General features: G+C 41.6%; 1 protein-coding gene across 1 annotated transcript in view; it reads right to left on the bottom strand.

The window, feature by feature from the left end:
• Positions 1 to 15,665, bottom strand: part of BPGM (bisphosphoglycerate mutase) — a 28,815-nt gene that overhangs the window by 7,228 nt on the left and 5,922 nt on the right. The window contains exon 2 of the mRNA XM_014839387.3: positions 9,049 to 9,710. Coding sequence (XP_014694873.1) covers positions 9,049 to 9,649 — 601 coding nt within the window. The 5' untranslated portion in view covers positions 9,650 to 9,710. The remainder of the gene's footprint in view (positions 1 to 9,048; positions 9,711 to 15,665) is intronic.

Here is a 15,665-nt window from a genome sequence, read left to right as displayed (position 1 = left end):
ATCCCCCAAGTCACTGTAGCAGGAACAGGAACCAGTTATTGAGATCACTGTACATACACTACAGCGCTCACACCCTGCCTTCTGTTAGAGGGGGCTGTGCACATGCTTGCCTCTCCCACCAGGATTACAAGCTTCGGAGAACAGGGACCATGTTTTATCTGTCCCTGTATCACTCATGCTCTTAGAACAGTGCCTTACCCACCGCAAGAATTTAGTAAGTGTTTGTTCAACTGAAAGGAACACTATTATGCATTGGCTGCTACGGTCCAGAAATTATTTAGCTATACGATCCACTATTACAACTGTATGTATTATATGGATCTACTTCTTACACATAAATAAAGGCTATAAGGAATGAAACATCAAAATTAAAAATTAAACATTAAAAATTCTAATGCATAAAGCCCATACATGAAAGCAATTTGAGGACTTTGTCAGAGACAGTAGTGGCCGAATTTCAGAAAGGGATCAAAATGGAGACAGAAGCTCCTTGAAAGTAAGGACTTGGTATGCCCAACTGTAGGCACTACTATATCCTTATACCAAGAACAGTGCCTGATTTAATGAACGCTTGGCACATGGCTGAAATGAATAAATCTGAACTCTCTGGGTTTTCAAATTATATCTAGTCTTTTACTGTTGAAGCCTTGATTAAAGATTGTGATCCTTTTATTACCTTACCAAGAAAAAAAGAAAAGCTTGAATAAAAGGTTGTCTGCATGTAGGGCTAACGAAATAAACAATTCAAATTAAATTTATCTCATATATATTTTCTTTGTTTTTCTCCAAAGTGTTTGCTCCCAAACACTTTTTGAATATCAGGAAATAGCAGAGAAGATGTTCAGGGAGACAGATTTGTTGCAGGACAAGAGGACAATCCCCCAATTCTATAAAGCATATTTTGGGGGATTAGAACAAGAGGAAAATAGCTTCGATCAACCATTCCACCATGAGTTACCAGCCATGTCCCACTTCCCTTTCCCAGTCAAGTCAGTCACAATTCAAACCCCACTGCTGGGTGATCTGTGCTGAGTTCTGTCTTCTTCTACTGCCAGAATAAGAGCTGACACAAAAGGTTCCGAATTGCATAGATGATCCACCTGTTTTTAATTATAATTCTTTAAGGTTTGAATGCTATATATGTACAAGTTAAAGGCAGGCTGGAGAACAATTAGAAATGAGTTATTTGAATATTCTAACACGTTAATAGAATAACAGCCTCTAATTTAGAATAAGGCAGAGAGAAGAACCCATTCTACATTTAAATTTATAGTTAAATGGCCTACAACTTTTAAAAATAAAGCTTTCTATAAGTCAATTACACTTATAATGAGAGAAAGCTTAACCATACCACTAGACAAGTATTTGCCTCACATAAGAGAGGTATGAATTGGGTGCTTCTGAAAATATCACACTAAAATGCCAAAGGTGACTGACTTGCCAGTCCCTGTCCCCACAGCTAGTCCCTGCTGACCTTTCCTCTCTGATTCTCTAATTTCATCTCACCACTTCTTTGCCTTGCTACGTGTGCAGCTGCACGCCCTTCTTCAGGGACCGAGTCTGCCTTTCCTGAGCCTCTTGCATGCCGCTCTTATTCCACACTTGAAATTGCCTAGTTCTGTGCTGGAACCCAGACTAAACAATCCACTTCCGCTGGCAAGATGCAGACTACACCTAATGCTTCATTCAGTTCAGTACCTGGCTTCTCCTTCAGTGTGGGCCAGCAGGAAACAAACAGGAAGTGACTATGCCAACCACAGAGAAAGAAACACTCGCCTGTCTGGAACACTGCAGTACAGGATGCGTTCAGATGCTGAGCCTGGGTTTCACGGTGGTGCTTTGTGAGAATGTCTGAGCCAGTGAGAAGTGGGCCCTGCTTTCATCTGGACTCGTGAGCACAGCATGGGTAATTGTTTATACTGTTAAAAGTCAGTAAAGCAGTCCCTTTAGTAGGGATTTTCTTATTCTATAATTTTTCACACGTCTGGGTCAAGTCCTTCTTCTGAAAGTAATAAGAACTACTATCAAGTTAAAAGTAAAGCAATCCCAAAATTATATACAATTTAAGAGCAGAGACATTATATAAATAAGTAATTTGACAGGGTAGAGGCCTGTCCTAGCCACTGACGCACGGTTCCTGTGCTAAACCTACCTCCGGATCAGAAACACTTCCCTCCCCCTGAACTGCTCTCCTGCGTTGACTCCAGGACGTCCTTGTCGATCTACTTCCAGACTAGGTGGTTGGAGAGGGAAAAAGAACAGATGGAAGACCCAATTAAAAAGAGAATTTAGAATCTGGTGGCAAATGAACAGAAATAGTTCAGGGACAGAAAAACCTTTACTGGAGGCGCTCATAACCTCTGAGTACAGAACTTGAGCAGATTACACATAATGTCTTATGGAAAAGGACTTTGAAAGGTAATTCCCTATGCTGATCATGCTTTAATCGCTAAATTAAGTCAGCACCAATAGCTCCTGGAGTCTCCAGAAAGCATAACGATGCCCCCCAGGTTAGTTTTCAAAGGCATGGGTAGGTGTATGTAGCAAGTGTCACCTAATTCTACTAAGTGACAAGCTAATTCTAGAACTACCTTTTCCTGAATGGCATATAAACGGACTCATACAATGCTTAGTGGGTGGTGTGGTTTTTTTTGGCTTTTTTTTTTTGTAATCACAGAATTTATTTTTTCACAATTCTGGGGACATCGAGGAGTTGGCTTTTTTATGAGCCCTCTCTCCTTGGCATGTAGATAGCTCTCACCACCCTGAGTCTTCACATGGTCTTCCCTCTGCATGTGCCTGTGTCCAAATTTGCTCTTCTTATAAGGACACCAGTCCTGTTGGGTTAGGGCCACCTTAATGGTTCATTTTACCTTAATTACCTCTTTAAAGGTCTTATCTCTAAATACAGTCACATTCTGAGGTACTAGGAGTTAGGACTTTCACATAGGAATTTACAGTACTTTGCTTTTTGAGCCCAGTTTCTTTCACTTAGCATAAGGCAGTTGAGATTCATTCGTGATGTTGGGTGTATCAAAAGTTTGCTCCTTTTTACTAGAGCAGTTTCTTTATGCAAAACAGCTTAGCGATCAATAATTGATACATGAAATAGAAAATACGACCTGGATACTAGACTAAACAACACAGTAAAACACAGTATTGAACTATAGCTTTCCATTGAGTTCGGAGCCTACATCAAGCAAGACAGGTCTGTAAAATGCTTAGAACTGCGCATGATACACAGTATGCACTCAGAAAAGGACCACCTTGTACAGGTATACTAGGGAACGCCATTCCAGACCACAGTTTTAGGGTAACAGCAGTAAAAATTTCAGGCTCAATTAGTAGCATCAAATTACCTTTTTATGGTTTACCTGCCAAGGATGCTAGACTCAGTTTCTTATAATATAGTATTCCAAACAAAGAATAGATCAGGAGAAGGGCTACTTTCCGTAAAAATGTAAAACAAAAAAGCCCAGGTGGTAATTGTGTGTGGAGACTCAGTGAACTGGATTTGGGTGGCGTTCACGACTCCAACTAATTATCATGACGATGGCTAAGTCATTTGAGGTCTGTCTGGGTTCCATTTTCTTTCAACAGCACCTGTCTTTGCCAGAAATGGAAGAAGTGTTGCACGGGATTTGACTGCCCTTAGGGTACAGTGATAGCACCAAACAGAGGAGAAACAAAATAACATCTTAATGTTATATGGTATATGCCATCCAGGGTAGACGAGTAACACTAGTGTACTCTTAGCAGACACAGCTTAAGGCATATCGAGATTTCAGGGTAGACCAATATTCTAATTAGTTATTTGACTGGGTCATCATTCTTCCCACCCCACAGTTACGGTCTTTAAACAATAAAGAAGTCTTTGCATGATACAATGGTATGCTGTCATTGATTCTATCAGTTACCACACCCCTCCCTAGCAGAAGGTAAAGTGCTTTAAGTCTGTCAAGTAGTTTAAGGACGATATAGGGGAAAACTGCCCCAGTTCCATAAAGATTCTGTTTTACAGGAGAGAATTTTATATAAACATATCTAGAAAGCATGACTAGGAATCAGAGGAATCTACAACCACAACCATTTTTACTTTTTGATTTAATCAATGCAAAGAATTTCGGAACTTTTGTCTTTATAGGAAATAGGGAATCCAGTCACACCCATTTCAAGGATTCATTCTTAACACTGGTGAAAGCTAACATCTTTATAGTAAGGTGACCATTTAATTTATCATCCATGTTGGGGCACTTCTGAAAGTGAAAGGAGTTGCTATTAATAATTGTACTGAGATAATAGGTATTAACCAGAAAACGGTGGTGAATGGTCATATAACTTTACAGTAAAAATAAATTGGCAATTAAGATGGCAAATTTTATTATGTTTTTTAACACAATAAACACACATGCACAAATAAATTGGAAAGTAGTCCTTTCTACAAGATAAAAATCTATATTTTTCCCCTAAAGTAAGGGGGATTACTTAATTTTTGAAGTCTTGAAAAGTTAGCATCCAAATTCAATGGAATGTTTTCTTTCAGGCTGGGGATTTATCAAGTACCACATGAAGTCCTGTAACTTGAGCTCTTCAAAGACAGACATGCAAGATACGAGGACTAATGTTGGTATTCCTATACCAGCAAGCCCGTACATCTAGAATACATTTTAAAAGGGCTGAAATCTAACTAAATTAACAGGAATGACATGGAAGAAATAACATATGCTATTTCTTCTGATCTTGGGAAAACCACTTATGCTTAATTCTCACAGCTGTGACACAGACTACTTAGATCTTATTTTTCAATACACACTGTAAGAGAAATCATCAGTGGAGACTGGCATTTAGAGGACTCCTAAAACAAGAGATGATAACTAATTGATGAAGTGAGCCTAAAATCTAGTCCAGTCTATTTCATGCACATGAAATAATTTTTTCCATGTCAGGAGTGGGAGTAAGTCCCTATAGGGAGTCAGAGCAACATCAAAGAACTCCATCAATCTTAACAATAGTACCAGAAAACGGACAAAGTTGTTATACCCAAGATTTTAAACCACCCTTATGTCTTCCTAAGGACAAATCTCAATCCTCATATCCACTCCATTTGTGTCCCTGGCTTTGGGCTTTTGTCTCATGGCATATTTTGTGTGTTCGACCAATTTTTTCCCCCGGATGTCTGCCATCCTCCCTGGTCACCAACCTTACCATTTCCATTCCCCATCTCCACCATATACACCTCCCTTCTCCTCTGCTGCAGACAGCTGCCAGCCCTAGACTCACCTACTTTCACATACTTCCCACTTGAGCCTCTTTGTACAATTTACCTCTTCCAGCATGGACACCACTATTTTAAATCAGTTATTTCCGGCATGGACACCACTATTTTAAATCAATTATCCCGAAAATAAAAATATTTTCTATAAAGCCTGTTTATAGTGACAGGGATAGGAATTATAATTTAAGGTTGCTTCAGTTTCATTCATCTCTGAAAGGCAATTTAGTTCCATACACTCAACTTAAAAAAAAGGCCTTCAGGGTTCGGCCCGGTGGCACAGGGGTTGAGTTCGCACGCTCCGCTTCAGTGGCCTGGGGTTCACTGGATTGGATCCCGGGTGCAGACATGGCACCACTTGGCAAAGCCATGCTGTGGCAGGCATCCCATATATAAAGTAGAGGAAGATGGGCACGGATGTTAGTTCAGAGCCACTCTTCCTCAGCAAAAAAGAGGAGGATTGGCAGCGGATGTTAGCTCAGGGCTAACCCTGCTCAAAAAGAAAGGCCTTCAGGAAAAAGGTTAAATGAAGCCTGAGGACAAATGTCTGCTAACTTTCAGCGATCCCTGTAAACCCATTTCTGCGCCAGGAGTCAAAGCTGTATTTTAATTTTTCTCCTTATTCTATACTCCACATCCATGGATTTCTACTTTATCACTTCCATATATTTGCCCTAAACTATTGTTTTCCAGGCCAATGCCAAACCCTTTAATCTTTCAATTCTGTTGATTAAATTATTTTTGCAGCTTGAATGAAATAAGTCACATATGATACAATTGACTCACTTAAAGTATACAATTCAATGGCTTTTAGTATCTCCAGAGTTGCGCAACGATCACCAGAACCAATTTTAGAACATTTTCACCACCCCAACAAGAAACCCTGTACCTATTAGCAGTCACTCATCCTTTCATCCCCTCCTCCACCTCCACCTCAGCTTAGGAAACAAATAATCTAATTTCCATTTCTATAGATTTGCCTATTCTGGACATTTCATGTAAGTGGAATCCTACAACATATAATCCTTTGTGACTAGCTTCTTCCACGTAACAACGTTTCAAGATTCATCCATATGTAGCATGGATCAGTATTTCCTTTTTTTCTATTGCTGGATAATATTCCACTGTATGGCTGTATCACTTTTAATTTATCCATTCATTAGTTGGTAGGCACTTGTATTGCTTCCACATTTGGCTATTGTGGATAATAGTGCTATGAAAGTTTGTGTACCAGTTTTTGTGTACATATGTTTTCATTTCTCTCAGGTATTATAATGGGTTGAACTCTGCTCCTCGCTGAAAGGACATGTTGAAGTCCTAATATCCTATACCTCAGAAGGTGACCTTCTTTTGAAATAAGCTCTTGATAGAGGTAACCAAGTTAAAATGAGGTCATTGGGGTAGGCCCTAATCCAATACCATTGGTGTCCTTATAAAAAGAGGAAATTTGGATGAGAAACACAGACACACGCAGAAAGAACACCAAGTGAAGATGGAAGGTTTCAGTGATGCATCTGAAAACCAAGGAACACCAAATATTTCCAACCAACACCACAAGCTAGACAAGGCAAGAAAGGATTCTCTCCCAGAGCCATTAGAGAGAGCATGATCCTGCCATCAGCTTGATTAAGGATTTCTAGGCTCCAGAATCGTGAGAAAATTAGTATCTGCTATTTTAATTCATTCAGTTTTTGGTACTTTGTTACAATAGCACTAGGAAACTAACACAGGCACACACCTAAGAGTGGAATTACTAGATCATATGGTAACTCTACGTTTAACATATTGAGGAACCGCCAGACTGTTTTCCAAAGCAGCTATACCATTTGATTGCTTTTTTGATAAATTGATAGTTCAAAACCTCCCTCAAATATAGAAAGTAAGCTTTTCTATATGTAACCTCACCCTCCACAGGTAATTCTCCCTTTCTCCCTCCATCCTCACCATAGTGACAGTCTTCTTTACCAGCTGTTAAATTTTCCTATTTCCTTAAAAAAAACAACAAATAGTTAAATCTTCAACGCACTAATAGGAGGGGGTATCTAGAATGAGCTGTGGTTGGGGATGCAGAATAATCCTAGAGATCTAAACGGAAGATAGATGAGGAGTAAATGGTACTGAACAGCAGGAAACTGTCTTTAAAAGGAGGATTTCCTAGCTGAGATGGGGAAGAAAAGAGGATCCTGAAGGAAATTATGGCATTTTCTTTAGAGAAGAGAGCCTGGCCACAAAGAGGTCTATGTCCCACCTCTGGAGAAAGGAATTGGCATGGTGAGATGGAATACGTCTTCCAGCATAAGCTTGGAAATTCTGAATTTCACTTTGTTGTTGTCCTAAGAGGACCCTCAACTTTCTTCAAACAATAAAGCACTATGGTCCAATAATGATCAAGTTGTATATCATTTAATCAAATATCTGACTATTCTGAACAAAGAAGAACAGAACCTTTTATGTAGTTGAGTAAATATGATACACCCACACACACACAAACAGATCGAGCGCTCTGTCTAGTCAACAAAGTTTTTAATAGGCAATGAAGTCTCTAGATTTTAGATCTCTGCACAGCTAATGGATGCAGGCATATTAGTAATGATTTGGCTCTTGGCCATGTTATAAAAACTAGGGGCAAAAAACACATGCTAAAAAGTTTACAATAAAATCTCATAAAGATCACTTCATTTTGTTGTTACCAATAAACTATTTTCACTTACAGTGTCAACCTTTTCATTTTTCACAGCCTCAGATAGAAAAGCAAAGCAGAATGGAAAAGGAATGTTGGAGAAATACACTCTAATACCAGCGAGCTAACTGCTGACAGTGACAATAGACAGGAAAAAGCCAGACACAGCAGGTCATTCAAAAAGCACAATCGTCTGGGATTGTTTAGTGAAGGAAGAAAGGGGAACGAGAAATCCCCAGAAGGTGTCACAGTGCTATCACTGACACCCAAAACTGGTAAGCTTGAGCCCTCAAAAGAGTTCATTTAGTTCACATTATTTAAGAGGAAGGTAACAATACAGTACATTTTAGAATACAGCTAGAACACAACATCAAGTAGTTAAAATAAAATTGAGGCTACCGATTATCTCCAATAAGCCATCCTTTTATTTTCCTTCCTCTAACTTTCTCCCAATGACTAAGGCAGGTCTGGAAAGAGTGGACTGGAACAAGGGGAATGTTCAGGAAACTTAGGTCTGAAAACATGGCAATAATTGTGTAAAGTTGGGAGAACGTGAGCAAAACTGAAGTCTAGATCATTTTATTTATCTTGAAAGTCTCACATAAATAAATTTAATTTGAATCCCATTCCTACAGAAATCTCTTCCCTCTTTAGCCTTCTTTCATCTTACTACAGCAAAAGCCACAGAATCTTTTAGATCAGTGGTTCTCAAAGTGGCGAACTCCAAGCAGCAGTATCAGCATCACCTGAAAACTTCTCAGAAATGCAAACTCTCAGGCCAAACCCAGGCCCACTGACTCAGAAACTCTGAGGTCAGGGCCAGCAATCTGTGGTGGACCAGCTCTCCCTCCAGGTGATTCTGATGCTTGCTAAAGTCTGAGAATCTCTGTCTCAGATAATATGAATGAAAATGCCCAGAAGTTTTGATTTATAGAACAAAATGCTTCTTAAAAGACTGAAGTGACAAAAAGGAATAGACAAGGAAAGTCTATTATGTAAATTGTGCATTAGTAGCTTCGAAATCATGTCCTTTCTAGATTAAGGCCCAACTATAACACTTAGCAACTTCTAATAAGTAGCAGCAGAAAGATGGTACCTTCCAGATGTTTCAGGAGTGCCCTACTGCTGTTTCCATGAGCAGATATCAGAATGGTCTTGCCCTTTAATACTTCAGGAGCAATCCTTTCATTCCAAAAAGGAAGGAGTCTCTCTAGAACATCCTTTAAGCTTTCAGACCGTGGCAGTTCATCCACAGGTACGTCGCACACTTTATACCTCCGGTCACTGTAGATTTCATGGTAGTAAGGATGAGACTCGTCAATGGGAGGCGGGGTCACGTTGTAGCTTCTTCTCCAGACCCTCACTTGTTCTTCACCGTGATTCAAAGCCATCTGCTCCCTGTTGAGACCGATCAAGCCTCCATAGTGACGCTCATTTAGACGCCAGTTGCTTTCCACAGGAACCCACTCCTGCCCCAGTTCTTCTAGGATTAGCCAGGCTGTGTGGATGGACCGATTGAGGACAGATGTGAATACAAGATCAAACTCAAAGTTTAGAGCTTTGAGCTGCTTCCCACAGTTCCGAGCTTCCTCCAGTCCTTCACTGTTAAGTTTCTGATCCACCCAGCTACAAAAACGATTCTCTTTATTCCAAGCACCCTCGCCATGTCTTAACATAATCAGTTTGTACTTGGACATACTGATGGCTGAGCTTCCCTACTGCTTTCAAATGGGCCCGTGTTTAGTGACAGCAGTACACCTATAAAGAGAAGAAACAAAAAGCACAAATTATATTCTTCATTCAACTAACTACTTGGGAATGGAAACACAACTTTACAGCAGGCAGTTTCTAAAATAAACTGGAATAATCCTTTGAACAGTTTTGACATCAAGCATCCGGCAACTCCTACACTATGGCACATACAGGCATATTCTGCAGATAATTAATTACAGGGAAACTAGTTGACGTAAATTTTCTGATGGCTGGATAGTGTGTTAATTATATGACGTAAAAATAACAGAACACTTCATTCTAATGGCATGCTGCATTTCCGCCAGATAGAAAGGCAGTTTGCGCTTACAGAAGCGAGGATTTAATAGAATGAGTTGTAGACGTCTAAAAGGATGATAAGTACCTAGGAACTCCCAGCTCCTAGTAGCTGACTCTAGATTGGAGGCACCCTTCTCACTTCGTTTTTCCTCTGGCAGAAACAGAAATATTTACCAGTCTCACCTTCCTACAGAAGTTATTAAACATGTGAATTCAATGAGCCACCACAAATACCTGACATGTAAACCACTGACTGGTGGCAACTAGCTCTTCAATGCCACAGGCTATACCACAGACAAGCAGATCTGAGGTTCAACATTCAAACGACATTAAAAGTGATTTAAAGCAACATCAATGTCAAATATGGTACTCACCTAACTAACCTCTCACCTGCCTCAAGATAGAACTTTCGGCAGGAATAAATCCAGATGCAAAACAAGCTATCAAGTGCAAGCAGCTGAGAGATGCTGCCTGTAGAAGCAGATCAACAGGAGCAGGCCTGCAGGAGTGAGAGGAAGTGCACTGATAAGGAGGCCCCGTCTTCTCCTCTCAAGCCTCCAGCCATCCTACACACCAGCCACATGTCAGTGGGAGAAGAATCTAGTAAAGTGGGACAGGCCACCCTGAAGTGCTTCTGAACTCCCTGGGTTAAGGTGCTGGGCCCACTCTGTCCACTGGAGCGTGGGCTGCCCTGGCTGCATCAGCCTGCCAGCCCTCTCCTGCAGTGGACATATCTACACTGTTCAATGCTGCTCGGTTCACGCGCCCAGCGCTCTCCACCTCCACCCCAGTGTCTTCTCCACTGGGGAGCAGAGATTATAGGAACACCGGGCCTGATCTGCTGCCATTCCTGGCAACTTCCATTAACTGGAGACTTTCTGTCCCACTTAAACTGCCATTCATCCACAGTTATATAACAGTGACAAAGGAAATTGGAATCTAGATCTAGTTTCTTCCTTTCTTTAGTAATTCCCAGAGATTCTGAAGGGAGAAAAGTCTTTAAAGTAAGGCTTCATATTTCGGCGGAAGGCAGAGGACCAGCGGCAGGAGGCTGACTGAGGTGATCTGCAAGTGGTTGAAAGGCTACAGCAGTCAGGCTGACGGTTGCTCTTTCTCCTCCAGCATCAGGTTTGAAACTTGAGTGCACAGGAGGCAGGAAAGCCTCAGGTCACAGGAAGAGCCAGGGCTCAGGGCTCAGGTGACAGCATCTCAGAGAGCAGAAAACTTCCAGAGGGAGAGCAATGCCTCTACCCTCAGCCCAGGGGGGCGTAGGGGTGGCAGAAGAACAGAGGATGGGATGAAAGGCGTCTGGGCAGTGTTTTGCTAGGTGATGACTAGTGCCAAGAGCAGAATAATTATGAACTAAAGAAGCTCAAGCTTCAGGGCCCCTCACTTGAACAAACTCCTTCTAAGGTGCCGGGAGAGACCAAATAAGGAATTCATGGATGAGAGAGACTGTGTGTGTGTTTAATATGCAAAAGGAAGATATTTTTATATTGTTTCTTTAAAGTGCCTCAATCCACGAAGTAGTAGGACTTTCATGCCCAATAAAAACTGGATCTAGCCCGTGGTAACCATTTATTGTTTCGTTTTGGTGGTGGTGGTGGAGGAGGGGATGGAGAGAAGAGAAGCTATCAGCTATTCCTCTACCTCAACCCTTAGCTGGTCTTGTCAAGCAAGAAGCCTCCATATGCTAATGAAGCTATTTTCCCTTCAAATGAAGAAGGGTGTGATGGACAAATTTTGTAGGCAGGGACACTTCTCCATCATCTTCTGATTATGAACTATATTGAGGGGAACAAAAAAATGTAGCAATAACATGAATACTCAGGCACCTAGCACCAAGCTTTGCAGTATTTTAATCTGCCATATTTCTTTACTTTATGAAATGAAACCATTTCTCTGTTTTTGCCCCTCAAAATATAAATACCGGAGCAGAGGGATAGTATTTACAGCCACAAACACTATGCAGATACACAGCCTTCCCTTACTCTGGTGGATAGGGGTAAACACAGGATAAGGTACCAAACCAGTGTATCTGTCTCAGGTGGACAAAAAGCCACTCCCTCTCTCCTCCTCAGTGCCATCAACGGACTTTTCCCATTTTATTAGCTGCTGAATATTGACAAAGGAGCTGCTGAGGTTTAAAGTTTGCAATTTTTAAGATTTTAATCATCGTGGGAGCTGGTATACCAAGTGTTTACCAATAAACAGACAACACTGTAGTCAGTTTCATTTAAAGTTTAAGGCAGGGGCTGCAAACTCACATGTCCCGATCGCCAGACAGGTGTGTGAAGAGCAGTGACGCTGGACTATGGGGGTGGTGGGACCAGTATTGAACTGCATGGAACAGACATGCCTCTCTGATAGACACAACTCTTGCGTAAATGGATGAAGCTTTTGTATAACCTGGTCTCAGTGAACTAAGAGAACCATTCTAGAACTTTTCTGAAGAACAAAGAGAAGATAGGACTGCTGGAACCAAAGACTGGAGAGAATGCAAGACTTAGAGTCAGACCATACAGAACCCATGGATTCTATTTTGTTTTTAGAGTAAATAAGTCTCTTTTATTTTTAAATAAAAATGATCATTTCAGCTTCTAAAAGTTGATATAAAAAGTAAAAGGAGTAGCTGTTACTTAGTTCCATCCCATTTCCCAGGGACACTGAGGAAGTGGGGTTCCTAAACCTTCCAATTTCCAAAATCACTGGAAATGCACATTTTTATGTGATATTTGATATAAATACTGGTGACTAATTTGAGTTCATTTTTTAAATATGAGCTAAACAAAACATGTCTGCAGGCTAAGCTGAGTCTGCTAGCGTGTGACCTGTGACTTCAGGGGGAATCTCCAGGCCACAGATGAATGAGGAGGCGGTCAGGTCGCAAGCCTCCAGGCTCGGATCCCAGCTTTGCTCTGTTATTTGTCCAGCACACTCTTTCAAAGGACAGACCTGCTAATCCCCAAATGTGCTGGGCTTCCATGTCCCTGACCCTTCTTCACCAACCCTTTGCCAGTGCCCTGCAGAGTTCAGCTCTGTAATCAAACTCCTGTTCAACTTCGGACTCTTCCTGGAATGCTTCCGCCAGTCTGAGCTTTAACCCAGCTGAAAACGAACTGACCCGACCTCTCCCAGGTGTCTCTTTAGTGGGTGGTGTTCACGCCTCATATTCCAGGGCAGGGTCCTCCTACCTCTCAATGGTACTTCCTGACCAAATGCCTCCACCCCCACCACGGGAAGTGGACAAGTTTTGATTCTGAGAGTCTTGCTATATTCAGCTGTAGCACTCTCCTCATTTATTAGTCACAAACTTCCTAAAAACTGAGCACCCTATTTAAAACCCTCAGTTACTTCCTATTGATCTTAGGATAAAGTCCAAAATCCTTAATAGGATCTGCAAGGCTTTGGTTTATCTTTTATCTCCTTGAGCGGTCATGGTCTCTCTTGCCTCAGGACCTCTGCACATACTATATCCAAAGACCCCTTGCCCATCCCCCACTCCCCTCCACAGTCCCTTCAGTCCTGCCCTCCTTTAGGGAACCTCTAGTCATCCTTTAGATCAGCTGTGCCCAATCAAAATATAATGCAAGCCACATGCGTAATTTTAAATTTTCTACAAGCCCTATTAAAAAGTAAAAAGGGGCCAGCCCAGTGGTGCAGTTGTTAAGTTCCCATGCTCTGCTTCAGCAGCCCAGGATTTGCTGGTTTGGATCCTGGGCATGGACCTGCACACTGCTTATCAAGCCATGCTGTCACAGGTGCCCCACATATAAAGTAGAGGAAGATGGACACAGATGTTAGCTCAGGGCCAATCTTCCTGAGCAAAAAAGAAAACGGAGGATTGGCAGCAGATGTTAGCTCAGGGCTAATCTTCCTCAAAAAAATAAAAGCAAAAAGCAATAGAAGAAATTAACTTTAATAATATATTTTATTTATCCCTCTAGGTTCAATATATTACATTCCAACATATGATCTATATAAAATTCTTAATAAAATATTTTACATTATTTTTTTCATAGTAAGTCTTTGAAACCCGGTGTGTATTTTATACTTAAAGCACATCTCCATTTGGACTAGCCATATTTCAAGGGCTCAACAGCCATATATGACCAGTGGTGACCTTATTGAACAGCAAAGGTTGAGAACTTAGCTTAAACGTATTTCTTCTGGGCCAGTGGTTCCCAAACTCTAATGGGTATTAGAATCACCAAGAGAACTGGTTAAAACAGATTGCTGGGCTCCACTTAGAGCCTGACTGAGCAGGTCTGGGGAAGCCTGGGAATTTGCATTTCTAACAAGCTCCCAGGAGATGCTGATGCTGCTGGTTTAAGGACCATGCTTAGAGAACCTCTGCTCTAGGCAGACTTCTCTGCCTTCCTTCTCGCCCACTGGGAAGTGGCCAGGCCTGCCTGGGAGACACTCTCGGAGCACCCTGCTTTGCAACATTGGGTGCACTTGTGATGGGTCACTTGTGACAGCTTACTTATTCAATGTGCCCTGTTAGACTGTAAGGTGCATCACAGCTGGTCTGTCTTACTGCCTTATCTCTAGAACCTAGCATGACACTCGACACGGACGAGGTACTGAGTAGGTGTGTTGACTGAATCCAAGTCAGTTAGACAAAAATGATTAAACTGTGCTAATGAGCTAAGACTTTACAGGTTCAGTGGCAACTGTCAAAGTAAAAACAGTCAGCTGGCAGGCCCAAGATGTTAGAAGGCTTTAAATCAAGACTCCCAGGGTTATTTAATGGCAAAGCCAGAGCCAAGAATAATCACCCATTATATTTTTGTACGCTTTACAGTTTGCTATGTTCATGAAGGGCCATAATCTCTACAAAGAAAAGAGAGACTTCGATTCACTTGTTCAAACACACGCAGCCTCTAAGTGGCAAACGGGAGCTGCAGCCCAGGTCTTCTGCCTCCGACCCCTGTGCTCTTCCCACATCACCGCTGAGGACCTCAGAGTCCTGGTCTGAGGATGTAGGCTCACTTGGCTTCACTTCACAGGAGCATTTCCAGTCACGACTTGTCTGGCCAAACCCGGGCAGCCATTTCACAAACACATACGAACAAGGTGAGTACAAAGGAGGGCTCAGCTCCCGATGGCCCCTGAGAAAAACCTCAGGTCCCAAGTCAAGTTGGGCAACAGTCACCCCAGCTTATAAAGAGGCACCATACTGATAATACATAGTCCCCACCCTCAAATTAAAAACTATTCTTTTTTAAAAATCAAGGTTTTTGGTGCTGTTTTTGGTACAGCTCATCGCCCTTGAGTTGGTCCTTAAGGTTCCTCCTTTATCCCTCAGCAAGGGTTACTGGCACTTGAATTAGCACTAATTTTAGTCAATGATTGACTTCATACCAAAAAAAGGCCACATATGTCACTGAATTATACCCTAGAGTTTCTTCCTTTTTAAAGTATAGTATGACTCAAAGAAAAAGTTTCCTACACCAATGTACCTTGTATATGACTCTGTCTCATCTTCCTGTTTCTCCTTCCTTCTGGCCATTACCTTTGCAGTTCCTCACCCCTAACTTGAGCCTTGCCCCCTCCACTGAAATGGTCTCTCAACAGACTGCTGATTAGTTATTTCTTACTAAGTGGAGACATCTCTCAGGATTCACACTGCTTTGACCCCTCTGACGCTGACTGCTTCAA

This window comes from Equus asinus, chromosome 1 (assembly GCF_041296235.1).
Source record: "Equus asinus isolate D_3611 breed Donkey chromosome 1, EquAss-T2T_v2, whole genome shotgun sequence".
Taxonomy (NCBI): domain Eukaryota; kingdom Metazoa; phylum Chordata; class Mammalia; order Perissodactyla; family Equidae; genus Equus; species Equus asinus.
Note: the sequence above shows the minus strand (reverse complement) of the source record. Positions and strands in the feature narration are given on the sequence as shown.